Genomic DNA, 27935 nt, shown 5'->3' on the forward strand with positions numbered 1-27935 from the left:
CATAATTTGTGATTGTACATGAATGTACAGGTAGTTTAGAGGCTGTACTCCACCTGTCAACGGATGAGATATTATTTCCTTTGTGGAATCAAACAATAATTGTGTGAAATACGACATCAAAATGTTTTTATATCGTATGAGTGATATAAATTTTCAAATGAATACTGGTTCCTAAAAGACGTTTCAGTTCCCTGTAACATTTTCAGTCTTTTCCAAATAGATTTTGTAGACCTGTATGCATTAACAGTGTGACATTTTGAAGGATTTATTGTTCTGTCATTTCTTCTTGGGAGATAGTGGTAACTGTTCAATAGCATGACCAAGTAAAACTACCGTAACACTGAAAAGACATTTCAAAGCAAAAACTTGAAGTCAAGGATTGTTCTCTTTGACAACATTAGTCTTTGTCTTGACTATAATTCCAGCTTCTGAGGGATGATTTGTGCAGCGCTTTACAGTTTATTTTCATTGGTTTTCAAAGCTTGAATGATCTTACTTTAACTCAGTTGTGTAGTAAGCAATACCTACTGAATAATGTGGGCCTATTGTTCTCGGGCCAAGATTGTACTTAGTTTTTTTTTTTGTGGTTTTTTTTTTTTGGGGTTTTTTTGTTGTTGTTTTTTTACAGACAGTAATGCTCTTGGGGTGATGGAATGACATCTAACACAATTGAAAAAAGCATCGAAAGGTTTTTTTTTTATGATCTCTCTAAAAGGCTGAGAAGACAGACATGCTGAGAAGAAGCCTTGTGATACTTACTCTTACCTTGTTTTCCTTCCTCCAGCTAATCTCCTTATCAGACGAAGAGCAGGACCATGGGCGATATGAAGACGCCAGACTTTGATGACCTGCTGGCAGCTTTCGATATTCCTGACATGGTGGATCCTAAGGCCGCTATTGAGTCTGGCCACCATGATGACCATGACAACCAGCTTAAACAAGCCAGTGGTGGGGTGTCTGCCAATGATGATGAGGCCCAAAACCCTTCGGCAGGACATGATGTTGGTGTTAGTGTAATTGTCAAGAACATCCGAAACATGGACACTGGTGAGCATGGTGGAAACCTATCAGAAAAAGAGGGCCATCTACAACCACAACCTCATGCTGTTACCATAGGAAATGGACTTCATAATGGCTTCTTACCAGCAACATCACCAAGCAAACATTACACAAAGAATGGATGGAAAGCTCCCAGGGAAGAAGGTCATCCAGTTAATAACCCAACATCTACCTTTAATCAGTTCAGTCCTATCTCCAGTGCTGAAGAGTTTGATGATGATGACAAGATTGAAGTCGATGACCCTCTGGACAAGCAGAGCAATCAATCATTTTTTAGACCCACTCCAAACTCCATGATTGGACATCCTTCCTGTCCCAGGAGAGAGGACCAAAATCCAAACCCACCTAAATCACTGGAAAGTGTTTCTGAGCCTAGAGTCATTGGAGATTCAGGTCGACCAAAACCTGATCAAAACAACAACAATGGTACTTTCAGTTGTGCCAAAGTTAATGACACTGCTAAATCTAGGAAACCTGATGAGCAAGCCAAAGAAAGTGTCACCAGGGTTCAAGGACAAGTGGGAAAAGAGTCTGGAGAGCTCTCAGCACTTGGCTCTGTCGCTGTGTCTGGTAGCACTCAAACCAAAACCAAGTCCTCAGCCAAGCTCTCCTCCTGTATAGCAGCCATAGCAGCCCTCAGTGCCAGGAAGGCCAGCACTGAAGACTCAGAGGCCCTGGATTCTCCTACCTCCCAGAAAGAGCCTATCCCTGTTAGCCCACTGAGAGAATTCCCCCAGGAGGTCAAGGAAAATCCAAGGACTTCAGAGCAACCACACGAACAAGAATCTGCCCTGGAAGTTGCTAAAAGGCTGCTATTAAGGGAGCCAGACAGCCCTTCTAGTGTCATCAGTGAGGGTAGCAGTAAAGGGTCCCCTGCCTCACCCACAGGTACCACCCCTGTCATCCCTAAAGTCAGAATCAAAACAATCAAGACTTCATCAGGTCAGATCAAACGTACTGTCACCCGAGTCCTTCCAGAATTTGACCATGAGAGCCTTAAAAAGGGAGAAAATTCAAATATTCCTTCAGTCATGGTTTCATCTATGCTCTCCTCCCCCACCTCTGCTGCAAATTTCTCCTCGCCAACACGACACTCTATCCCCACCACAGTAGTAGCCACCTCAGGAGGCCCTTCCATGGAAATAACCAAGCAGATGACCATCAAACCTGTAGCAACAGCCTTTCTGCCAGTTTCAGCTGTCAAGACAGCAGGTTCACAAGTTATAAACCTTAAATTGGCCAACAACACCACAGTCAAAGCAACGGTCATCCCTGCTGCCTCAGTTCAGAGTGCTAGCAGTGCCATCCTCAAAGCTGCTAATACCATCCAGCAACAGACTGTCATGGTGCCCGCTTCTAGTTTGGCTAATGCCAAACTTGTGCCAAAGACTGTCCATCTTACCAACCTTAACCTTTTGCCTCAGACTGTGTCCACTGTTGCCTGTGAGCTCCACCAGGCCCTGTCCACCTCAAAGCAACCACATCAGCAAGTCAAGCAGCAGTCTATACTGGCTAGCCAAGCCTCAAAGAAAGTCTCTAGGGTGCAAGTGTTTGCCAGCTCCCAAAGTTCTGTGGTGGACGCCTTCAATAAAGTCCTGAGTAGCATCAACCCTGTCCCTATATATGTGCCGAACCTTTCTCCCCCAACCTCTGCCTGTATCACGCTACCTTCACGTGGTTTCAAGTGTCTGGAGTGTGGAGACTCCTTTGCTCTTGAGAAGAGCTTGACCCAGCACTATGAACGCCGCAGTGTACGGATCGAGGTCACCTGCAACCACTGTGCCAAAAACTTGGTTTTCTACAATAAGTGCAGCCTCTTGTCACATGCCAGGGGCCACAAGGATAAAGGAGTGGTCATGCAGTGTTCACACCTCATCCTGAAACCCATTCCCACAGATCAAATGATTACAACATCAGCTTCAACAGGCCCCTCCAACTTCACTCCTAGCAACCCTATCACCCAAGCCCAGGGTTCTGCTGGTCAGATCCAAGGGAAGGTTGCTGGTGGTGGTAACCAAAATGCTGTGATCTCCGCCCCATGCAGTGCTCCTTTAGTGGCAGCCATGCCCATAGAGGATGATGCATCAAAATTATGCAGGCACAGTCTCAAGTGTTTGGAGTGCAATGAAATGTTGCAGGACGAAAGCTCCCTAGCCATGCATTATCAGCAGTCACTGGAGTCCAGTGGGCAGGTGTGTGTGTGTGTGTGTGTGTGTGTGTGTGTGTGTGTGTGTGTGTGTGTGTGTGTTGGAGGAGGGTGGTATCAACTATGAAGTTGATGTACCTTAGTTTTATCTGAAGTATTTTGAATTAGAAACTCCCTTGAAACATAAATCCCATAGTCCTCAACCAAATCACATTACATTAATTAACAATTCATTACACATGTTGGTAATACAATGAGTCCTCTATCTTAGTGTAAACTCACCTTATGTACTCTAACAATTGTTCTAATGCCAAGACAAATCAGAGAGTTTTAATTTTGTATCTCCTCTCTTCCTATAGAAAACATGCACCATCTGCCAAATGCTCCTTCCCAATCAGTGCAGTTTTGCGTCACACCAGCGGATCCACCAGCACAAATCTCCTTACATCTGCCCTGAGTGTGGTGCCAGCTGTCGCTCTGTCCACTTCCAGTCTCACGTCACCAGAAACTGTCTTCATTACACACGCCGAGTCGGCTACCGGTCAGTAGTGGAGAACAACCTATTTGCATTTTATGATATTATTGTATGTGTGATTATTAGCCTTTTTTTTTAAATTTTGTCTTTAGTTACAGTCCAGTCATTCAGGATCTTTGTATTCAAATTTAGGTAATACATTGATTTCCTTAAAGAAATACCGTTTTCAAATAATTACATCTGTCATAGATCGCTGTTGCTCCATTGATGCAAGTGGCCAAGTGAAAGTGAACTCAGTGTCAATTCAACCCTATCATTTGATGTTCTATGCAGTCATTTTAATTACAGTTATTATAACATAGTATGTGATACAGCTTGACAATCCAAAAGCATTCTAAGTGATGTTATAGTCAGACTGAGATCAAAAGAAAACATATATTATTCAAATAATGGAGTGAGCATGTTGCTATAATGGCTCTTCATTTAATGTCAAGCATGACAGACCAAAGTCATCTGCGATACAGACCTTTAAAAACAGAGTCCATCTCTCAGCTTAGGGTCATATCCTTGCCAGTGATACCAGCAAATTAAATCAACAATACACCCAACTCTGACCCTTCTAACATGGGGATGATGGTAGGAGCAGACTTGTAATCTGAAGGTCAACTGCTTGAAACCCTGGAGGGAGAAATCATTTAACCTTTGCTTAACAGCTATTGTACTCAGTAAAAGCATGCTTAGTCGCCTTTGAAGAGAGTCACTTAACCTCATTTGCTTATAAGCCTAGAATAAGACTATTGTACTGGGCTTTACAAAGTAATTTTTTTTTGTGAATGTAACTGTCACATCCCATCTACTCCAAAATGTCAGTGAAAAGGATTGTGTTGGTAGCTAGCTTTCCTTTTATAGAACTAATTATTCAGGAAACCAATGAACTTCTACAAACTAGAAGAGTAGACTCAGGGCATTCAGGTAGTGGTCTATTCTAGTGCCTGCCAACACGGGGATTGCTGGTTCGAATCCCCATGTTACCTGCGGCTTGGTTGGGCGTCCCTACATACACAATTGGCCGTGTCTGCTGGTGGGAAGCCGGATGTGGGTATGTGTCCTGGTCGCGGCACTAGCGCCTCCTCTGGTCGGTCTGGACACCTGTTTGGGGGGGGGGGGGACTGGGGGAATAGCGCGATCCTCCCATGCGCTACGTGACTACGTCCCTGTGGCGAAACTCCTCACAGGCAGCAGGCGACTCCACATGTGTCGGAGGAGGCACATGGTAGTTAGTCTGCAGCCCTCCCCGGATCGGCAGAGGGGGTAGAGCGGCGACCAGGACGGCTCGAAAAAGTACAATTGGGGAGAAAATGGAAAAAAAAAGAAGAAGACTGGACTCAGTAGAGTGCAGATTCCCACCAGGCGTATCTCCCTTTCTCAGGAGTTTGGACTTGGTGGCACTTAAGCTGAGGAGTTAACACTGAATTGGGGAATAAAACGTTTTTTTCAAAGGTTTTGAATCACTGCCACTATGAGAGGTCCTTGATCGTACAGTCATAACTGTGCACAAAACTTACGAGGCTGACAAGCCCAGTAGTATGCGAGGTTAGCAGCAGACAGATACACGCACATACGGACAGAAAAAAACGTGTTTTACCTGCCAATATAAGAAGTTTATGCGGCGCTCAAGTCAATTGAATGGGAAATAAGGGGGGGGGGTTAAATATGTAACACTCAAGCTAAATAAAACAAAACAAAACAAAACAAAACAAAATCTACCCAATAAAGGTGTGTTGCCTGTCAGTCTGTGGAGCCCCTTCACTCCATTATTATTATCCCCTCCAGGCTATCCGCCTGAAGGGGATAATAGTGACATCAATGGGAGACTCCTTGTTGGAACTCTTGATATAATCAGTGCACATTTTAACATCTTTATACAATGCAATAAAAATGCAATAATAGTGTCAGTGTTAAATAGTGGAATAGTGTTGTCATATGTAAAATACTTAACGTATCATACGAAATTCTTACTTACAAAAACTAAGTTGATAAGTAGTTACTTTTGTAAAGAAAAAAAATAAAGAAAAGAAAATAAACACTGTTGAAGTACTGAGTTGTGTATTGTTTCCTGCAGTTGCTGGTTCTAAACCTTGACCAACAGAAGAGGAGTGTTTAGGTATAGATGTCTATATACATAGTGTGAAGATGAATAATGTCTCAAAAGGGACTGGGAACTTCTTTTTTTCAACATGCATTGGTGACATCCGATATGTAAAATGGCATATATCTGGTTCTATTTGGACTAGAGCAATAATATTGGTATCTCTGGAAAGGTAACATTCTCCTCTGTCTTGTCATAATGGGGGATATGAAATTTAGGGAGGCCACAGCCCCGCTAAAAGTGATCTAATAACATCCATGCCTGCCATGGCCACTACAGGGTTAATTTTTAGTGGCTCCATATCTAAATTTCTTCTAAATATATTAAGCTACATATGTACCAAGTTTGACGCTTTTATCACAAAATGCACAATTTTTATGCTAAGCTGCCCCACTATTAACATTGTAACCAAGACGTTCGTTGGGGAATCGTGGTCTGTCTCCTTGCTAATTAATGTAACATGCTTTAGGATGTAGCTATTCTTCATATTAGGCTTGAGTGCATCTTACATTCCTATGAAGTTTTATGAACCATAAATTACTTGTTATGGCTGCCATGCTAATACAGAATGCTTTTTTTCTCTTTAAACCACATACTATCGTCTGTCATCTTTGTCTTTTTTCCTTGACTTTCCCACTAATGTTAAACATCGTTTCAGGCTGTAATATGTAAAATTTGAATAAAAAATATAATTATGATAAGAGATGCATGTTCGTCTGTGAAAACTATGTTACTGGTTTCATTAATGTTAGTAACAACCATTGCCTCCTCTTGATATAATCTTAATCCAGCCAGTGTTGTCTGTTGCCATGTGGTAGACCATCACCACCGTGGTCTCAGTCTGGATTTATATTAATATTCTTATCAGAGTAATGTCTTTGACCAATTTGGTCAACTTGATTACTTTCATCCCAGCAGCGACCCCATCCAGCAAGGCTGAAACCTATGATCTGTGTGATAACTCCAGTGTAGCACGTTAGCACGTTAGCATGTTAGCACGCTTGTCATGTGATCAAAGCCTAAACTTTCCTTTTGGCCAAACGCCTCCACAATCTGCAGCTCCTGAGTTCTGTTTGCTGGATGACATGACCACCAATCTAGCATATTCTAGAACAAATTAAACAGCATTTGTGCTGATTTGTATGAGTAAGATAAGACAACTTCTTCAACTCAGTATTATAAATCAAAATATAACTTTATTCTTAATTTCATTTTAAATTAATTTCTTTTTTCCTCCACTTTCATTCCCCCTGCCCTTCTCCATTGTCTCCTCTAGTTGTCTCCACTGCAGTGTGATCTTTGCTGATGTTGCTAGTCTTAAATCCCACATCCAGAGTAGCCACTGTGAGATCTTCTATAAATGCCCTGTCTGCCCCATGGCCTTCAAATCTGCACCAGGAACACACTCCCATGCGTCCACACAACACCCCGGAGTAAAGATAGGGGAGCCCAAGTAAGTCTACTGAATGTTTATCGTCCAAAATGTTTTAAATGGTTTTACATTGTTATCACGGTTTTATAGTGTTTTAAAGTTAGTTTTGTAGTGTTTTAAAGAGGTACAAGGACGAGGAGGAGGTTTTGCTTCTCTCATGACCGTGACGGATTCTCTATTGAGAATTTTTTTGTTAAATTCTTCTGGTTTTATTTTCATCATTTGTTGTTGTTGTTTTATAAATGCTTGGTCATTTTTTCTTTTATTTTGCATGTTCGAAATAAATACATTTGATTTGATTTTGATTTAATAGTCTTTTTTTTTGTTTTTGCGGTAAGTGTTTACACCAAGTCTAAATTAATTCACCTTTCATTACAAAAAGATAAATAAAACGGAATTAAAGAATAATCATCTCCATGACCCAGAATCAGATTAGGGTGAGTATGTAATTGCATTGATAATTGCATTAATTCAAACAGGTTTGTTCAAACATTCATCTCGTGCCTATTTCATCCTAGATAACTGCCCCTTCCAAACACATACATGAATACAACCACGGTCATTCATATTAACGTGCTCACAACTTTGCAAAGGCACATGCTTTTTAAACAGGTAAAGTTACCCAATACCCATGTCCAAATCAATTTGGCCGGAAAAGTCAACGGGTCTAACTCATGAACAGCAGGCTTTAATAGGTATTAGACACAGCAGCTTTGCCCAATTCTGTTTTTTTCCACAAGGCACTGACTTTCATTCTCTCCATCATCATGCAACTAATGAATCCAGCTTGCTCAGAGGCAGGTGTTTCCTGACCACGGCGGCCCTGGACCAGCCATGTCTGACTTAATGCTGCATGAAATCCAGTCCTCTGGATAACACGAGTACAGCACACCAGAGAGGAATCATCACAAACAAAATTTACTTTATGTTGCTTTTGATTTGATTAAAAAAAAAAAAAACTCAATAAGATATAACAATAGCTGTTTTCTTATTAAAACAATTTGATTTCGCTAGTCAAAAAATCATTCATTATTCTTTATTTTCTATCTATGATATGATATTTAGATCTAGTATATAGCTTTTGAGCATGACACATTAGCTACATATAATATAATTTAATATAATATATAATACAATAGCTGTATCAACTGAGTACTTGTAATTGATCCTTGCAACACAACACAATGAAAGTGGGGTAATGAAGGCATGATAATTCATGTGGTGGAATAAGTTGTTTTGACAAGAAAATAAAATTTGTCATGATCTTTGTCATGTCAAGATAATGAATCAATTATGACATGACAACTAAAAAGTTGTGATAAGCCTTCTCTGGGCTGCTGCAGAAAAACCTTTTGATGAGCAGACAGTCATTGTGAGACAACATACAATTGATTGATTACATTAGGATTTGCATGAAAAAAATACCAACTTTTTTTAATTTATTTTCATTATCTGAACATTTTAAAATGTGACTGTTGTGTACAAGTGGTGTATCAGAAGTTGTATGCATTCACACCTCTTATAGATAATAAATATTCATTAAGGGCTTCATTTTAAAGGTTCGTAAAGGCGTCGTTTATTTTGTAAGAAAGCACAAGATGACTTTTTTTTTCTTTTTTGCTCAGAAACTATTTGAATTATCTTATTTGGCCGTTCATTTAGATTCCAACAATTTATTTTTTTTTACTTCTATTTTTTTCAATAACTCATTCTTTTGTTTTCTGTTCTCTGCTTGTGGGCCTATTCAACCACTTTTTTTTTCTTTCTTGCAGGTTGATCTATAAGTGCTCCATGTGCGACACCGTGTTCACTCTCCAGTCCTTACTCTATACACACTTTGACCAGCACGTGGTCAATTATAAAGTGTCAGTGTTCAAATGCCCCGACTGCTCTATGCACTACGCCCAGAAACAGCTCATGCTGGACCACATCAAGGTATATCTGAGGAGCCAATAACTCCCCTAAGTCATATTCCCACGTCAACCTTGTTAATCACATTCCCAGTTTTTATGCATTGCAGGTTGCTATACGTAGTTTACATAAAATAACTTGTTATGATTTAATAGACGGGTAAACATTGGTTTTAAAGCTGCTACAAGTAGTTTCCATTCTGATGCCTCTATATGACCAACTTAACCAAATGAGACCATCAGTGAGATTATGTATGGCTTTACTGGGCTTCCGGGTGGTGAGGTGATCTATTCCATTGCCTACCAGCACAGGGATCGCCAGTTCGAATCCCTATTTTACCTCCGGCTTGGTCAGGCGTCCCTACAGACTTAATTGGCCGTGTCTGCGGGTGGGAAGCTGAATGTGGGTATGTGTCCTGGTCGCTGCCCTAGCGCCTCCTCTGGTCGGTTGGGGTGCCTGTTCAGGGGTGAGGGGAACTGGGGGGAATAGCGTGATCCTTCCACGCGCTATGTCCCCTTGGTGAAATGCCTCACTGTCAAGTGAAAAGAAGCAGCTGGTGAGTTCACATGTATCAGCGGAGGGTAGTGGTAGTCTGCAGCCCTCCCAGGATGGGCAGAGGGGCTGGAGCAACGACTGGGACGGCTTGGAAGAGTGGGCAAATTGGCCGGATACAATTGGGGAGAAAAAGGGGAGAGGGATCCCTAAAAAGAAAAAAAAAGATATGGCTTTATAATGATACCAAATGTTTGTCTCCGGATCGGATTTCCCCAAAATCTGGCAAAACAATTTATTGCACACATGCGTCGCTATGGAGATAACACATCCACAATTAAAGAGAAGTGACCTCATCACTGCACAGCTTGCAAACACATATTTTTCCAAAACACAACTGCCTCTCTCACTGTTCTCTTCCAAATAAATGCAACAGCTACGAGAGGGTGAATATAGGTCTTTGCAACAAGAGGCAACGCTTATGCGAAACGAAATCGTTCTACCATGAAGCACTACCTCTTTTGTCCACGAGGGTGCGCACAGTCAACAGATATCCAAAACCACTGGTGGCAGCTTTAATCTCGCTGAAAAGTTGGCAGTCAACATCGCAACAATCTCATGTCAATTTCAGGTTGTGTAATCAAGCCTATGGATAATACAAATGAGTTCAACATATCAGTGGTCTTACATTTCTCTAAACAGATTTGTTGTGATGAAAATTATTCCTCTTTCTGTAGTTCTTCCAAAGTGTATAATCTTTGTAACCGTGTTAATTCTTTCCAGGCCATACACGGGACGCTGAAGACCGTAGAAGGTCCTCCCAACCTTGGAATCAACTTGCCGCTGAGCACCAAGCCCACCAATTCCAACAGTAATAACAGCAACAGCCCAAGCAGTAATAATAACAACAGGGATGGGGGGAATGTCAATGGTCAAGACTTGGGGGACAAGAAGCCCCTTCCAATGCCCATCAAGAAAACCAACAGCTCAGCAGATAGCAAAGCTCCCCCTGGTCCAGGCTATACATGTTGGGAATGTGATTCTATCCACACTTCCAGGGAGGTCTTTGTGGCCCACATGAGACGTGAACATGGAAAGGTAAATAGAGGTTTTAATTTATACTCAAGGGCATCCACATTAAGAAATCTTGAAAGACATGTTTTATAAACCCCAAGGCAGAGCGAAAAGACCAATTGATCAAAACAGTAAAATGGCTTCATTTATGACTATGGAAAAAAAAACTATGTTCTTGAACAAAAACAGTCATTTTTGAGTAGATCAGGAAACCTGTTATTCATCTCTTGAAACATGGAGATTGGCAATTTACTGTTGCAGGTTAAAAACCAGAAACAATGAAATTAGCATTGTTTAACTTAATTAATTTTAAATGCCATTTTAGGTAGGCCAAATATTTCTTTTATTTTACTATTGTTTTTGCTTGGTAACTATTTTGTATTTTGTATGTTATAAACCAAAATCTGATAAAAAAAATTAGCTACATATTGTGAAATTCCTTTTTCATCTTCACATACCAGATTATGAAAATGAAGAAATATGGACATGTTTCTTAAAGACATAGAAAAGGACATTAAAGGCACTGATGACAGTTTTAAATCAGTTTGTGATCAGAAAGTTAGTTTAACAGAGGTACAAAAATGGAATGACTCTCTTAAAGACAACAAATCTGGAAATGATGGGTTGATAAGTTAATTTTAGGGGCAAAGTCTTTATTAAGACACTAACCCCATTTTTAGTTGCAACTCTTCGACAAGGTGTTATTGAATTGATCCCTAAACCAAAAAAAAAAAGAAAAAAAAGATAAGTATTGAGAATTGGACACCAATTGGTCTTTAAATAACAATGCCAAGGCCCTGTGATGGCCTGGCGGCATGTCCAGCGTGTCTCCCCACCTGCCGGCCAATGACTGCTGGGATAGGCTCCAGCAGCCCCGCAACCCTGAGAGCAGGATAAGCAGTCCGGATAATGGATGGATGGATGAATACGGAAGCGAGATTTAGAGATTGGGAGTGAATTTCTACCACCAAATTGAAACTAGCCAATGTCCACATTTTTCTAAAAATGCCCTGCTATCATGGGCTGCCTGTCAAATCAGTTTCCCTCCCCTCACAAAATTCCACCTGAACATTCAGTTTCATTCAGATTAAATCGCAGAAGTTTGCCATGCTCTAAATGCAGTTTCGTGGAACCAATAATCGAGCCAATTCGAGCGTGAATCATTTTTTCTTAACCTTCTCCGTTGCAGATTTTAAAGAAGCATCCATGTCGGCAATGTGACAAATCCTTCAGCTCGTCCCATAGTCTTTGCCGACACAACCGACTCAAACACAAAGGGCTGCGTAAACTCTATACCTGCCCGTGAGTAAAGAAACCAGTGCCTCATGCATCAGTGTTTTACAGTACTCAAAACAAAATGTGCATTCAAATTCTGTTCAAACATAATTGTAAATTGTCTACCAGTCCATAAGAAATAGGACATCCTCAACAAACATAAAATGAGTTGAAAATGTTATTTCACCAGAGCTTTAAATTAACCCTGTTAATGTACTTCTACAGACACTGTCCAAGCCTCAGTCAGCCCTTCACTAAAAGAGTGCTGTTGGACCAACACATTCAGCTGATGCATGGAGTCAAAGACCTAGAGGGGAAGACTATTAGCCCGGATAACATGGACGCTATACCTGACAATGAGCGCTCAAAGGTAAATGACATATTACTACTAAAACAAATAAGCACAGGTGTTGAAACATACAAATCTTCAAGCAAACATACATGTTCAGACTAGCAGACAGAAAAAGTGTATTAGGTATTATGGCCCTGTTCACACTAGAGCTAAATATGGTTGTCCCTCCTCATGTTAGTGCTTAATCTGGTCAACTTCACAGTCAATCCCGTTAATAATGGGAGAGACAACTGGTAGTACATCCTGGCAGTAAGTTGTGCTCGAAAAGAATCTACTACTACTACTACTACTACTATAACTACTGCGCTACTACTACTACTACTACTACTTTCGGCTGCCCCCATTAGGGGTCGCCACAGCAGATCATCGGTTTCAATCTCTTCCTGTCCTCTGCATCTTCCTCTGTAAGACTAGCTACCTGCATGTCCTCCCTCACCACATCCATAAACCTCATCTTTGGCCTTCCTCTTTTGCTCTTGCCTACCAGCTCCATATTCAGCATCCTTCTCCCAATATACCCAGCATCTCTCCTCCAAACGTGTCCAAACTGACTCAATTTTGCCTCTTTGGCTTTGTTCACAAATCGTCCAACCTCAGCTGTCCCTCTAATATACGCATTCCTAATCCTGTCCTTCTTCGTCACTCCTAATGAAAATCTTAGCATCTTCACCTCTGCCACCTCCAGCTCTGCCTCCTGTATTTTCATCAGTGCCACCGTCTACAAACTATACAACATAGCTGGTCTCACTACTGTCTTGTAGACCTTCCCTTTAACTCTGGTACCCTTCTGTCACTAATAACTCCTGACACTCTTCTCCCCCCACATCACCCTGCCTGCACTCTCTTCTTCACCTCTCTCTCACCCTCCCCATTACTTTGAACAGTTGATCCCAAGAATTTAAACTCATACGTCTTCATCACCTCTACTCCTTGCATCCTCACCATTCCGTGGTCCTGCATCTTGGTCACACATGTATGTATTCCATCTTGCTCCTACTGACTTTCATTGCTCTTCTTTCCAGTGCATACATCCACCTCTCCAGGCTCTCCTCAACCTGCTCCCTACTCTCGCTACAGATCACAATGTAATCCGCAAACATCATAGTCTACAGAGACTCCTGCCTGATCTCGTCCGTCAACCGACATCACCATTGCAAACAAGAAAGGTCTCAGAACTGATCCTTGATGTAATCCACCTCCAACTTGGACCCATTCATCATTCCTCCTGCATACCTCCTGCATACCTCACCTCTGTCACACTGCCCTCATACATATCCTGCACCACTCCTACATACTTCTCTGCCACTTCCGACATCCTCATACAATACCACACCTCCTCTCTCGGCACCCTGTCATATGCTTTCTCTAAATCCACAAAGACACAATGTAACTCCTTCTGGCCTTCTCTATACTTCTCAATCAACATTCTCAAACCAAACATCACATCTGTAGGACTCTTTTGTGGCATGAAACCACACTGCTGCTCGCTAATCATCACCTCTCCTCTTAACCTAGCTTCCGCTACTCTATCCCATATCTTCATACTGTAGCTGATCAGCTTTATACCTCTGTAGTTACTACAGGTCTGCACATCACCCTTATTCTTGAAAATCGGTACCAGTATGCTTCTTCTTCATTCCTCAGGCATCCTCTCACTGTCCAAGATGAACAGGCTAGTTAAAAACTCCACTCCCATCTCTCCTAAACACCTCCATGCCTCCATACATTGTATCATGCTCGAAACGAATAGGGACAATTTAAATAAAGTCCAGGTTCTATGCCGATAAGCTTGGCAGTGCACGTATGGACAGGACCAGGCGTTAACAACTGGTGGGATGACGTGCAGTAATTAAATCAGCAACACCCCCAGAATGTTTCATTTCCCTTCAAACATTGGCTGAGTTGGCAGATTAACCACAACTTGCACAGACACTGAGACAAAATTGTTTTAAAGTTTACGGGCATATTCTTCATTAATGCATTCACCGCTGGAGAAGATGTGAAAGCAAACATCTTCGGCTTCTCACAGCAGAAACAAACAAAACCTTTAAGGCCTGCCTCCATATTTGTTGATACTGGAGATCAAATTTAAATCCACGCGGCATTTGAATTGTGGGATTTTAGTCCAGAGCAAATGTCGCACGATAGCAAACTTCCTGACAGTGCTCTAATTACAGGATTGAGTCCTGTTATTGGTAATTTTAACCATTAGTTGTCTTTTAAATATGCAAGTGTGTACAGACACTGAACATGAGCAACTCCTGTTAATAAGTCTTGTTGGTGAGCCCGCTGTTGCAAATGTAAACAGGGCTTTTGAGAAAATGGTATACCATGCCATCTAGTGAATATTTTTAAAAACTTTTAAAGCTTCAAGAGTGAAATTGTCTTAATACATAAGAGAGCTCAAACCGGCATCCAGGTGGTGTCTATTCCATTGCCTACCAACACGGGGATCGCCGGTTCAAATCCCTGTTACCTCCGGCTTGATTGGACATCCTTACAGACACAATTGGCCATGTCTGCGAGTGGGAAGCCGAACGGGGATAAGTGTCCTGGTCGCTGCACTAGCACCTCCTCTGGTTGGTCGGCGCACCCGTTCGGAGGGGGGGGGGAATAGCATGATCTTCCCACACGCTACGTCCCCCTGGTGAAACTCCTCACTGTTAGGTGAAAAGAAGCAGCTGGCGACTCCACATGTATTGGAGGAAACATGTAGTAGTCTGCAGCCCTCCCTGGATCGACAGAGGGGGTGGAGCAGCGACCGGGATGGCTCGGAAAGAATGGGGTAATTGGCCGGATACAATTGTGGAGAAAAAAGGGAACCCCCCCCCCCCCAAAAAAAAAGAGAGATCAAACCACTGACCATTGTAGTGTCAGCGGAATTTATTATCTGTTAAGACAATGCACCATACTATATCTCTTCTCTCATCTATGATACATCCTCCTGATCTTCTGTACAGACCCTCAGCCCCAAGAGGAAGCAAGAAGAAGATGAGGGATCTCCAGGATTGCACTCCAGGAGCTCGGACTCACAGCTGTTGAAGAAGCTCAAGGTGAACATCGTCAAAGTTCACAAGTGTGCTGTCTGCGGCTTCACCACCGAGGACATCAGCAGCTTCCACGGGCACATCCCCCAGCACAAGTCGGACGGGTCATCTTTTCAGTGTCAGGAGTGTGGCCTTTGCTACACCTCCCACCATTCTCTGGCCCGACACCTGTTCATCGTGCACCGTTTGAAGGAGCCGCAGGGCTTGGCGCAGCGCAACGCACAAGGTGCAGACGACGAGAGTCAAAGAGAGAACCAGCTGGGTGTCACGGATGAAAACGACGATGGTACACCCAACACCAAATGCAAGGTGTGCGGGAAGATGTTTGAAACAGAGGGAAATCTGAACACACACATGAGGACACATGGAATGGCCTTTATAAAGTCCAAGAGGCTGAGCACTGCTGAGAAGTGAAAGTGGACGCAGCTCGGAACTGCTGCTGTAGTAGCATTCCATCGAAGACAATGTTCTTGCTTTAAATTTGAAACTGTATCAGTCAGACAAGTGGGACAAAGAATAGTCACCCATCTCCACTGACTATTGTATCAACATATACAAACCTTAATGTATATGTGATAAATATATGTAAACAGAATACACACATATTTCACATGTGTTTAAAATATGTAATATATTTCAAAGTCACCTTATGTGTATTTAATGAAGTTGAACATTGAGATAACATTTTTGTATACTTTATTGCATAGATGTTTCTATAGGCATTGAATAGATCTTTTTTGCCTCCTCTGCTAAAGCACTGTGGAGTAGTTTAGTAGATACAAAAGGACTGACCTCAGATCTTTTTATAAATAAGAGGACTAAACAGACTCAGAAAGTGACACTCCGTAGTGGAGAGACTTAATGTTGACCAAGGCAAAACTTTATATCCCTTACACCTGCTACCCCAAATCTCAATCTCTGCATTTTTATGAGCCTACGTATAAGCTGAGTTCAGGACAATCAGTCCAAGAGGCGTCAGCCCATTTATCATTTTTAATATTCTGTTCGCTCGCTTCCTTAACATCATCCATCCACCCATCCATTCTTTATCAGTTCTTTTAATCCAGTTCAGGGTCACATGGGTCTGGAGTCAGTCCCAGCAGGCATTGGCTCTGTCTTTTTAACTTTGTTTAATTCATCAAAGAAATTAACATGCTGGGACGTCCAGGTAGCGTAGCGGTCTATTCCGTTGCTTGTCAACACAATGATCGCTGGTTCGAATCCCAGTGATACCTCCGGCTTGATTGGGCGGCCCTACAGGGACAATTGGCCGTGTCTGCGGGTGGGAAGCCGGATGTGGGTATGTGTCCTCGTCGCTGCACTAGCGCCTCAGCTGGTCGGTCAGGGCGCCTGTTCGGGGGGGAGGGGGTACTGGGTAGAAAAGTGTGATCCTCCCACGTGCTACGTCCCCCTGGCGAAACTCCTCACTGTCAGGTGAAAAGAAGCGGCTGGCGACTCCACGTGTAACGGAGGAGGCGTGTGGTAGTCTGCAGCCCTCACAGGATCATCAGAGGGGGTGGAGCAGAGACTGGGATGGCTCGGAAGAGTGGGGTAATTGGCCGTGTAGCGCCGCATTATGTAATAACGCCGCATTATGTAATAATGTAATAAATTTTCACATCATTATGTAATAACGCCACGTATTTTCAAATCAAGACATAAATTTTGGTGGTTTATTACATAGTGCACCAAATTATTGCATTGTCTTCATAAAAAAGTGTAACATCCGCATTTTGTAATAACCGGTGCAATATGTAACAACTTATTACAAAATGCGGATGTTACACTTTTTTATGAAGAAAATGTAATAATTTGGTGCATTATGCAATAAACCACCAAAATTTATGTCTTGATTTGAAAAAAACGTGGCGTTATTACATAATGATGTGAAAATTTATTACATTATTACATAATGCGGCGTTATTACATAATGCGGCGCTACAGGCCGGATACAATTAGGGAGGGAAAAAAAAGGGGGGGGCAGGGAGAACATGTCTCAATTTGTGAGCCACATCTTTAGACAGACAGTGAAATACCCTAAAAATCAATCTACAGCCTGGAATATGTCCCTCCTTTGTGTTGGATCACTGCAGAAACTGTTCCGTTTCCTTTTTATGTTGTTGATGTTGTCTTTTGTGGATCTACTGAGTGGGCCAAATTCATACTTGTTTTTTTAATTTCAGTTTGTATCCATAAAGGGCACATTCTCTATGTTTCAAAATATCATTTGGTGCCGTTCTTTTGTTTCCATGTCCTTATTTACCTGAGTATTTAAGATATAATATTTAAAAAGCAATTGCCTTTCTTTTCTTTTTTTTACAGCATTTTTTTCTTTTTTTACACAAGTATACTACATTATTCTGTTTGGTCCAATAAAACTTCAAAACCAGAAATGTATACTGTAATGTTCCTGTATAATGTAACTACTGAATACATCATTGTTTCCTTTCTTTATAACACATCTCTAAACTGTGATTTTTTTATTTTATTTTCTAATTTAATGCAAGCTCATTCAGGAGTCTTAATGTCAATCATGTTACTGGTCAATAGGGGGGAAAGAGTAGGTGGGCAGGGCGTCCCGTTGGAAGTAAATCTTCCACAGTTAAATAAATACTTTGCCTTTTCAGAATGTAAACATAGTTGTGACAAACAGTTAAAGTGGATTTAACATTGAATTGTAAGACAGAAAAAAAGCCATCATGAGATTATTTCCCGTCCCTTTTCGTTGCCCTTGTTTTTTCACTAAACAGTGTGCTGTTTTGGGACATTGGTTTTCTACCCTGGCGATAGGACTGTGTCTGTCTCAAGCTGTAAAACTGCATGTGGACAGCAGTATGTGAATTGTCCCCTGTTTGATAGAATGTGTCTTGCTGCTGCTGTTTCTTAGACATGTCCAATGCTTGTGTACAAAAGCTGTTCTCGTTGTCAATAAATGATGAAACCCACGTTGAGGAAGCTCTGATGTCCCCTGCACACGAGGCATCAGCTCCTCTGATGGAAGCATATCAGGATGGATCTCCTGTTCATTCGCATGCTAAGCTGGCTGAAGGTACAGCGTTAGAAAATGAGGCTAGGGGGCATCCGGGTAGCGCAGCGGTCTTTTCCGTTGCCTACCAACACGAGGATCGCCGGTTCGATTCCCCGCGTTACCTCCGGCTTGATTGAGCGTCCCTACAGACACAATTGGCCGTGTCTGCGGGTGGGAAGCCGGAAGTGGGTATGTGTCCTGGTCGCTGCAGTAGTGCCTCCGCTGGTCGGTCGGGTCGCCTGTTCGGGGCGGGGGGGGACTTGGGGGAATAGTGTGATCCTCCCACGCGCCACGTCCCCCTGGCGAAACTCCTCACTGTCAGGTGAAAAGAAGCGGCTGGTGACTCCACGTGTATCGGAGGAGGCATGTGGTAGTCTGCAGCCCTCCCCGGATCGGCAGAGGGGGTGGAGCAGCAACCGGGATGGGTCGGAAGAGTGGGGTAATTGGCCAACTGGGGAGAAAAAGGGGGAGAAAAACCTAAAACTTTTTTTTTTAAATGCTTCGGTTCTCCATACTGCTCGTGTACTAGTGGACTGCAGCACTCAGGATATACCCTTACAAACTCCATTTAAGGCTTGTGTTTTTATCGTCCAGGGAAAATCTAATTTCATATACTGGTTTTAATTTCCCATTATCTGTCTACTGTTCCTTTTCTTTGGGGTACCACGTGATTTTTAATGCCTTGTTTTGATTTGGGGTCTTTAGAAAACAGTGCTTCCTGAAACCAATATTAACTGGCGGGCAGTCCGTACCAAATCGCTGGATTCGGTGGCAGAAAACATGACGTGTCTGGCATGAGACAGTGGGCATAATGGTCTGAGCATCTGTGGTCCTGGTGGTCTTCCCACAAGCACCCATTAACTGAATTTTAGGGTCTTAATAAATGGTATTCTGTACACCCCAATTTGATACTACTCTATAAAAACAGAAAACAAATGGGGCAAACGTGGTTAAAGTGGCCTTGTAACAAGTCTTGCAGCCTGGTCTAACGAGCCAAGGCTGATGGGTTCTGAGCGTGGACCCTGCACGGGAGCTTAACCCCCTACTGTGTGGCAACAGCACTCTAATTAGCGAGATGGGATGACTCCCAACCGGAACCAAATCCTACTCGCACCTGGCGTGGGGGAGACAGGTGTGTGAATCCCCGACCCAAATTGTTCAGCGCAGACCACGGGAGCAGGATTTCACCCGGTCTCGTTGAAGGTGACGTGTGTTTCCACAGTGATATTTAAAGAGCCTGTCCTCCGGGGAGACCTGGTCTCCGCTGAGATGTCCCCCGGCTGGATGGTGTGCGTGCTGCTGGTCGCAGGCTGTAGTGTCGTGGCGGAAACTGAGGCGCTGAACGTGTCGGAGAAATGCATGCAGGACACCGAGGCCTTCCTCCGGGAGATGGACCAGGACAGACCGAGCCAATACGCTGCTCTGAGTGAGTATCTGGATTACATCATTATGTCTCTGTTGTTGAGTTGCCCTCTTTCGCATAAAGGGCAACTTCAGTTTGGGCCGCTGATATTAGCTAGTCACAATTTTGTGACCTTGTTTGTTTATTTGTTTGTTTTTTCATATAAAATACAATGAAATTAGCATTAGAAGTCCCCGGATGTAAAACAAAAACAAAACAAAAAAGTAAGCTTGGACTTAAAAGTCACACTAGTAAAATATATTTATTTTAAGCTATCATATAATTTATCCATCCATCCTTTATCCAAGCTGCTTGGGGTCGCGGGGGTGCTGGAGCATATCCCAGCAATCATTGGGTGGCAGGCAGATATAAAATAATAATAATAACAATAATAATAATAATAATAATAATAATTAATAATAACAATAATAATAACAACAACAATAATAATAACAAAAACAATAAAATAACAACAACAACAATAATAACAATAATAGTAATAATGATAACAACAACAACAATAATATAATAATAATAATAATGATAATAATAATAATAATAATAATAAAGGGCAGCAAAAACAAGACAACCTCCGAGGGCAAAAAAGCACCAGCAGCCCCATCTGCAGGAGGAAAGCGCAGGGGACGACCTAAGAAGAAGGAGAAGTAAGTAAGAAGAAGTGGCCTTGTGATGGCCTGGCAGCCTGTCCAGGGTGTCTCCCACCTGCCGCCCAATGACTGCTGGGATTGGCTCCAGCATCCCCGCGACCCTGACAGCAGGATAAGCGGTTTGGATAATGGATGGATAATAACAATAATAACAGCAATAAACAATTATTAATTAATAAACTAATTATTATTATTAATACTTAATTAATAAAATAATGGGTATAATTAACATACAGTCATTATTATGACTACAACTTAAATGCAATAGTTGGATGTTTTTGTCATCTGTGCAAGATGTTTTAACCAGGCCTCACCAAATCACCCACCGCTACTCTTGCTACTCTTTTTTTAAAATTTTGAAATAAATGAAAGTTATTGACTTACCCAAATCGGATGTGTGTTTGTGTGTGTGTTTCTGTGAGTATGGTCTCAGTGTATGATGCATTTGGGAAGATGGGCAGCGATGTGAAGGGGGGCAATGTCAACCAGCCTGGTTCGCTGCAGGAGTGCCTGTCCGTCCACGCGCCAAGCTTTGCAGGACAGTACTGCCAGGTGTTCCTCAAGCAGGTGACGACACACGTAGCTTTAAAACAAAGATCCTCCTGTGGGACATGGTATTGTAGATACCATTTTTTAAATATAATTATTTTACTTTATTTTTATTTTGTTTTATTCTCTAAACCAAAAATGCTAAGTTCAATTCCTAGCGCATGTAATGCACATGGCAAAAAAAACTGTTTTTGATTGTGATTCTGATTAACCTGAGTTTTTATTAATGGGAAAATACAACAGTAAACGAGCATGTAAGAGGACAAATTATATTATGTACCTGTATTGTGTCTGTGTCTGTATCTGTGTCTGTGTCTGTGTCTTTATGTGTATCTGTGTCTGTGTCTGTGTCTGTGTCTTTATGTGTATCTGTGTCTGTGTCTTTATGTGTATCTGTGTCTGTGTTGTTTATAGTCTATGCTCTTTTTACACTCGTGTTCAGATGATGAAGGTGTCATTTGAAATTGTGATTTTAACAGGACCTGGTCCAGTACTTTGTTGGCATTTGCGTTCCTGACTCCTGTGGGGAAGAGGAGGTGCAAGCCCTGGTGGTTTGGGGTCAGTGGGTTAGATTAAAAATGTTTTTCCAGTGATTTGATATTGCAATATCTGGATATAGCATAGCATAGCATAGTAACATAGGATGCTATAAACTTGCGGGCTTCAATTTTCACGAGTCCTTTGTTTCTCAGAGACATTTCAGCAGGGTCAGATGTCCCTCATACCTCCTTTACCTCCAATCCTGGTCCCTCGGTCGACACAGGGAATCTTCATGACCCAGTGTGTGTCTAACACCACCACTCCTGACCTGTCCGCAGCCACCTGCCTGTGTGTAAAGGGTTTGATTGCTGTAGTCTTTTCTTAACAAATGAAGCCCACCCTTTCTTCATCCGTACTTGGCAGAGGGAATTGAACTTTAGGGATGTATTGTTTGGGGCGCCCGGGCAGCGGGGCGGTCCATTCCGTTGCCTACCAAAATGGAGATCGCCAGTTCGAATCCCCGTGTAACCTCCGGCTTGGTCGGGCGTCCTTACAGACACAATTGGCCCTGTCTGCGGGTGGGAAGTCGGATGTGGGTATGTGTCCTTGGTCGCTGCACTAGCGCCTCCTCTGGTCGGTCGGGGCGCCTGTTCAGGGGGGAAGCGTGATCCTCCCACGTGCTACGTCCCCCTGGTGAAACTCCTTACTGTCAGGTGAGAAGAAGCGGCTGGCGACGCCACATGTAACGAAGGAGGCATGTGGTAGTCTGCAGCCCTCCCCGGATCGGCAGAGGGGGGTGGAGCAGTGACCGGGACGGCTCGGAAGAGTGGGGTAATTGGCCGGATATAATGGGGGAGAAAAACGGGGGGATCCAAAATAAAAAGGAGTGCATTGTTTAAGGGCAGTATGTCACCTCAGATTGCCATTTTCTTTTTCAGTAATAAAACATCTCTTAAAAATCCTCGCGAGCCTTTACCTGCCCTCACCCTATACTCTCACCCCCAGGTTTGTGTGCTGTGTAATGGTTGCAATCCCTCTTGCAGCCACCTTGCTCTCGGCTTTGATAAGGTGGCAGCAACAGAGAGAGGTCGCTTCAGAGGTAGAGTCTTCTTCTCTGAACACCAATCCTAACCTGTATGGTACCCTGGCACCTAATGGCGCCCCTAGTGGAAGGAGTATCGGCGTCTACACAGTCCAACAACAGAGCAAATTGGACCGCAGGAGCAGCTCAGAAGAAGAAAACAGTAAGCAGAGAACTTCTGTCAAGTTGCCAGCCCGCTTTGTCTGTGGCTGTATGTGTGCACACTACCTTGGACTTGCCAAAAGCTGTCCCATTGTCTCCACGTGCAAAAGCTGTACACAGATACACAGTTTTGGTGTTTTGTTTTTCTCATTAGGCTGCATGTACTGGTGCCTTCAAGCATTCTCTCTTCAGAGTACCAGCCAGGGGGTCCTTGGCACCACCCCAGCTAGTCCGGGAGGAAGCTACTCCTCCCTGAATGGAGTCCGCATACTCAGCCTGCTCTGGATCATCTGTGGCCACACCATTCAGCTCAGTGCCTGGAACAACCTGGGTGTGAAACCACTAAACCCTGAAACTCGTACTCAGTTTCTCTTCTTTAGTTAGTTGCTATTTACTCGCTCGCTCATTCACTCACTCCCATTTGCGTCAGACCGAAAACAGAAACCACAAATCAGAACTTCCCATGCCTAAAAACACATGGAATACTGCATTATAAAACATTGAGCGACATTTTTATTTGTAAATTAATTATATTGTGTTTTTTATATGTCTTCATCCATTACTGTTCTCACTTTTCTCAAGAACTGTGAGTCTAGGCCTCATCAATATTCATGAGCTGGCCTTCGTGTGACAAGTATAAGCAAGGATTTGGCAGTAAGGATCAGTGGGGTAGAGTGGCATCATGGTGCAGTGGGCACACGCCTCACAGTAAGAAGGTGCTGGGTTCGAACCCTGGTGTTATCCAACCTTGGGGGTCATCCCAGGTTGTATTCATTAAAGTAATTTATTCTAGAAATGTTAGTGTTTCAATTTCCGTCAGTTTCACCCATCCACTACCTGAATGGTTGACTCTCTAGCTTGCTCCTTGCCTGCAGCATGTTTTCATTCATTCATTCATTCTTATATATATATATATATATATATATATATATATATATATATATATATATATATATATTTAAATGTTTTTCTTTTGTAGATAATGACAAAATATGGAAGGAGACAGTTCAAAGCAACCCTCTCTACATTTTCGCCTTCAGTGGACCTGTATATCTGGGAGTGGACACCTTTCTTCTTCTTGGGTGAAAAGCAGCGCCATGCATTGTGCATTCTGATTGCTTTCATGTGAAGTTGTCAATCTTTAATTGGTGTCTATAACTAGCCATGTGTTGTAGGGGTCTCCTCAGTGCCAGGTCTCTGCTGGGCTCCATCCACAGGGCTGAGGACAAATTAAGCCCTGGTCTGGTTGCCACTTACCTATTCAAGAGGTTTAAAAGGTGCATTCATGAACTTAGTCATTATGTCAATCCATGGATGAATTGCATGAATCCTTCAATGGGAAACTATCTATCTACCTATCTGTTTTTTCTGTCCATCTGTCTGTCTGACCAACTTTCTGTCCGTCTGTCTCTGTCTGTCTGTATATCTTTCTATTGCAATGCTGTCTGTCCATCTATTTAATAGGATCATATTACATCTAATCCTTCTCCCCACCCAGGGTCCAGCCACTGCATCTGTTCATTGTGTGTCTGGTCATTGGCTTCTTCTCGGTGGTCCAAAGGGGAGCCTTCTGGTTCATAGCTGATGACGAGGTGATGAACTGCAAGAAGTACTGGTGGTCCAATCTACTACTAGTCAATAACCTCTTCACCATCACCGACATTGTTAGTTGATCCAGTAATTATGATTTACTCTGCTTCTGTTCTGTTCTGAAAGCTTTAAGCTGATTTTTCCTTAACTTGACTGATTCTACTCTCTTCATGTCCTTCTTTACCTCTGATCTCCTTGTATCTTCTCTTGATATAATAGATGAAATATCACACACAAGAAAATGAACTGTTTTACCTAACTTTCCCCTTGAATTGACTAATTCCCTCGTATCTTTTTGCAATTTCCCCCCCCAGTGTGCTCCCTGGACATGGTATCTGTCTCTAGACTTCCAGTTTTATGCCACCACTCCTCTGCTGGTCTACCTTTACAGACTGTATGCAAACAGTTTTCTTACATCTTCCCTGCCACATTGACTCGACTTAAGTGTACTTCTTAGGTTGCATCAAAGCCATGTCAAATCAACCTGACCAAATACTGTCTTAGCTACTGTCTCAGCTCATATCTGATCTAACAAATCCGATGTTTTATTCCCATTTTGCTCTCTCTCAATCAGGAACAGAGGTGCGTTGTTTGCGGTGGCAGCGATTCTACTACTGATGTCTAGCTTGGCTGGTGCTCTTTTGACTGCCGTATTAAAGCTCCCCGTCCACCAGCCAACCACACTGTGAGAAAAAAATATTAACATCTGATCTTGACCCGATCTTTTGTGCTGTACAGGATTATGGAGATAGGGATCCTCAAGACTTGTGCAACACTATCTTGATAACCAACTGCACCAGTTATTTGTTGTTATATGCAGGAATCCAGTCTGGCGGCACAGTGGCGCAGTGGTTAGCGCTGTCGCCTCACAACAACAAGGTCCTGGGTTCGAACCCCGGGTTTGTCCAACCTTGGGGGGTCATCCCAAGGTGGAGTTTGCATGTTCTCCCCGTGTCTGTGGTGGGTTTTCTCCAGGTGCCCCGGTTTCCCCAGCCATCAAAAAGACATGCATGTTAGGGTTAATACTCCTGTCTGTGTTCTTGCCCGAGGCATGGCAAGACGAACTGGAGTTGGTCCCTGGGTGCTGCACGGTGGCTGCCCACTGCTCCTATAGCTACACAGCTAGGATGGGTTAAATACAGAACGTAGTTTTCCTACGGGGATCAATAAATGATCTCAAAATTAAAAAAAAACCTACTCTATTGAAGTGTACTACCAATTATTATTTAGCTTCAAATTTCTCACTGTTCTGTAAAATGTACAGAATTTGTTTTTTCTCTCCCCCCCCCCCCCCCAGAGGTTATGAGAGCTATTTCCAGTATTACTACAATAAACCCTACACCAGATATGGGCCCTATTTGATAGGAATCCTGGCAGGAATACACATGAAGACAAAGAAAAATCAACTTCTGAAACACAAGGTAAAGATTCCTGAATGCTATGACGCACATGTCATATCTTTTATTCTGCATCAGTGCACGTGGCGGGTTCATTTATTAAAATGCTTATCTCTTCATACGCATGGCCTGACCCACGGGTGCAGTGTCACACCTGAGCATTTTTAATATTTGACAGTATTGTTAGCTCAAAAACCAAACTATTACTATCCAGACAACCACCTAATGGTCATCCCTTTCACCTGCTCTTCCTGCCTCTGCTGCTCCAGTGGCAGGCTGCGGTGGGCTGGTTCTCCTGTCTGTCAGGCATGGCAGTGTTAATTGGATTGGCCTATGCCTTACGGGAGGTCCCATCTCAGACGTCTGCACCTCACGCTATCTATCAGGGTCTGCACAGACCCCTCTGGGCCCTGGCCGTAGCCTGGATCATACTGGCATGTGAAGAGGGCTATGGAGGTGGGTTTGGAGGCATCCACGATCAGGCAAAGGAAATATTTTCAAAATATTTTGAAAAAAATCATTAAGATCAGCCTCATTATGCTCTCCATTGGTCTTTTGTCCGTCAGTCCATCTCTCTCTCTCTCTCTCTCTCTCTCTCTCTCTCTCTCTCTCTCTCTCTCTCTCTCTCTCTCTCTCTCTCTCTCTCTCTCTCTCTCTCTCTCTCTCTCTCTCTCTCTCTCTCTCTATCTCTCTCTCATTTTTCTTGCAGGCTTCATCAACAGTCTATTGTCTCTAGGTCTCTGGCTTCCTCTTTCCAATATTAGTTTTGCGTGTTATCTGATCCACCCCATTTTCATCATCCTCTACAACGGCAAACAGGAGACCCCAATCCACTATACGAACATCATTTTGTAAGCATTATATTTATCCTTGCACTTGGGAACTAGCCTAAAACGCTATTAAACAGCCCGATTGAGCATTATTTTGACATATTTCTATATAGCTTTTGCTTATTTTTCCTTCCTAGATGTACCTGTTCATAGGCCACCTGGTGCTCACGATGGTGGTGGGCTATGTTCTGACTGTACTGGTGGAGAAACCGTACCTCTTCCTGAAAAGGAAAAAGTGATGAACTGAAGCACCCAGCCAATGACCTGTCCATTCTTGTTCTGACACCCATGCCCTATGTGCTGTGACTTTTCCCCCTGTTCAATATTTCCTCTTTCCACATCCCTCAGGTCACACATTTCTTCAGGTCTGTACTGACCGAGAAGCTTGCTTTGGTTTAAAAAGGAAATCGTAGTCAAGGACATGTCAGCATAGACAAATGCTAATTAAACTCATTGTGTCTTACTCTCTGTTTCCCAACAGTTCCTACGTGTCACACTTGTACATGTTACACCTCTGAGAGCCAAAATATCTAAGCTTAAATCAGTAAAAACATGTCCAGATGCATAGCTGGTTTTGGGGAGGGGCCAACAGGGGCCAGTGCCACTGTAACACTGAACTTGGACTCCCTGTGGCCCCCCCTCCAAACGAAGAGTCTACAATAATGATATAATTATTGATTTCTTGCGATGATATGGCACTGACGTGAAAGGTGGAACAAATGTGGCTCAACATTCTAGTCGGATCCCTTAGAGCAGCGGTACACCGCCACTGGCTGGTTGAAGCGTGAAAGAAAGTAGGCTACCAGCCACCTGTCAGCTCTGACCAGAAGCAAGTGTAACCTACAAAAAGCCTCACTGGCCGATCGGTCAGGGGGTCAACCCCCTTTAGTTGAGTAGTTAGTGATGTTGCCTCGTGGTGCAGTACAACGCTGGATCGAATCCAGCAGCGAGCGGAAATATGCTCGGTTACATTGGTGGCAGGGGTGGGATCCAGAATTCTCCGGAAGTGTGCAGATGCTCAGAAGTCTCTTCGGAGCGCGGGGATAACAAAGCGCAAGGGCGCGCTTCCGGGAGAAGGTGACTCCTGTAACCTACAAAAAGACTCTGGCTGATTGCCAGTGGGGTCGGCCCTCTTTAGTTGAGCGGTTAGCGATGTCGCCTTGTGGTGCATCCGACAGTGGGCGGAAGTATGCTCGTTTACACAAGAATCAAAGCTAAACGAGCTATGCAAAACTACCATGAAGAATTCAAGGTGAGCAAAACTATTTTATTTGTTCAATTGTTACAAGGTAGGACTTCTGGTCAGGAAATGTTGTTGACTATTTAAGTTAATAGC

At 43.0% G+C, this 27935-nt stretch overlaps 2 protein-coding genes across 4 annotated transcripts; both read left to right on the forward strand.

The window, feature by feature from the left end:
* Positions 1-815: 815 nt before the first annotated feature.
* znf532 (zinc finger protein 532) lies at positions 816-15937 on the forward strand. Of its 3 annotated transcripts, XM_056290779.1 has the most exons (8): positions 816-3251; positions 3565-3746; positions 7106-7282; positions 9034-9196; positions 10448-10762; positions 11928-12040; positions 12239-12383; positions 15326-15937. In XM_056290779.1, the coding sequence occupies exons 1-8, from the start codon at positions 816-818 to the stop codon at positions 15824-15826; spliced, it is 4032 nt and encodes a 1343-aa protein (XP_056146754.1). In that variant the 3' UTR covers positions 15827-15937. The 3 variants fall into 3 exon arrangements, with proteins under 3 accessions (XP_056146754.1, XP_056146755.1, XP_056146756.1); XM_056290780.1 differs by lacking the exon at positions 7106-7282; XM_056290781.1 differs by lacking the exons at positions 3565-3746; positions 7106-7282; positions 9034-9196.
* A 3862-nt stretch (positions 15938-19799) lies between these two features.
* Positions 19800-26624, forward strand: oacyl (O-acyltransferase like). The gene is made up of 13 exons (XM_056290418.1): positions 19800-19866; positions 20944-21077; positions 21539-21617; positions 21752-21887; positions 22545-23113; positions 23762-23864; positions 23958-24059; positions 24281-24446; positions 24687-24766; positions 24947-25057; positions 25670-25793; positions 26039-26225; positions 26479-26624. The coding sequence occupies exons 1-13, from the start codon at positions 19800-19802 to the stop codon at positions 26622-26624; spliced, it is 2004 nt and encodes a 667-aa protein (XP_056146393.1).
* The last annotated feature ends 1311 nt before the right edge of the window (positions 26625-27935 follow it).

This window comes from Lampris incognitus, chromosome 12, assembly GCF_029633865.1.
Source record: "Lampris incognitus isolate fLamInc1 chromosome 12, fLamInc1.hap2, whole genome shotgun sequence".
Classification (NCBI taxonomy): domain Eukaryota; kingdom Metazoa; phylum Chordata; class Actinopteri; order Lampriformes; family Lampridae; genus Lampris; species Lampris incognitus.

Coding starts and splice junctions, on each gene's coding strand:
- znf532 (XM_056290779.1), top strand. CDS start 816: ATGGGCGATATGAAGACGCCAGACTTTGATGACCTGCTGGCAGCTTTC. Junction 10,763..11,927: donor TGAGACGTGAACATGGAAAG/GTAAATAGAGGT, acceptor TCTCCGTTGCAG/ATTTTAAAGAAGCATCCATG. Junction 12,384..15,325: donor CTGACAATGAGCGCTCAAAG/GTAAATGACATA, acceptor TCTTCTGTACAG/ACCCTCAGCCCCAAGAGGAA.
- oacyl (XM_056290418.1), top strand. CDS start 19,800: ATGCAGGACACCGAGGCCTTCCTCCGGGAGATGGACCAGGACAGACCG. Junction 23,865..23,957: donor GACACCTTTCTTCTTCTTGG/GTGAAAAGCAGC, acceptor CATGTGTTGTAG/GGGTCTCCTCAGTGCCAGGT. Junction 24,447..24,686: donor TCTTCACCATCACCGACATT/GTTAGTTGATCC, acceptor TTCCCCCCCCAG/TGTGCTCCCTGGACATGGTA.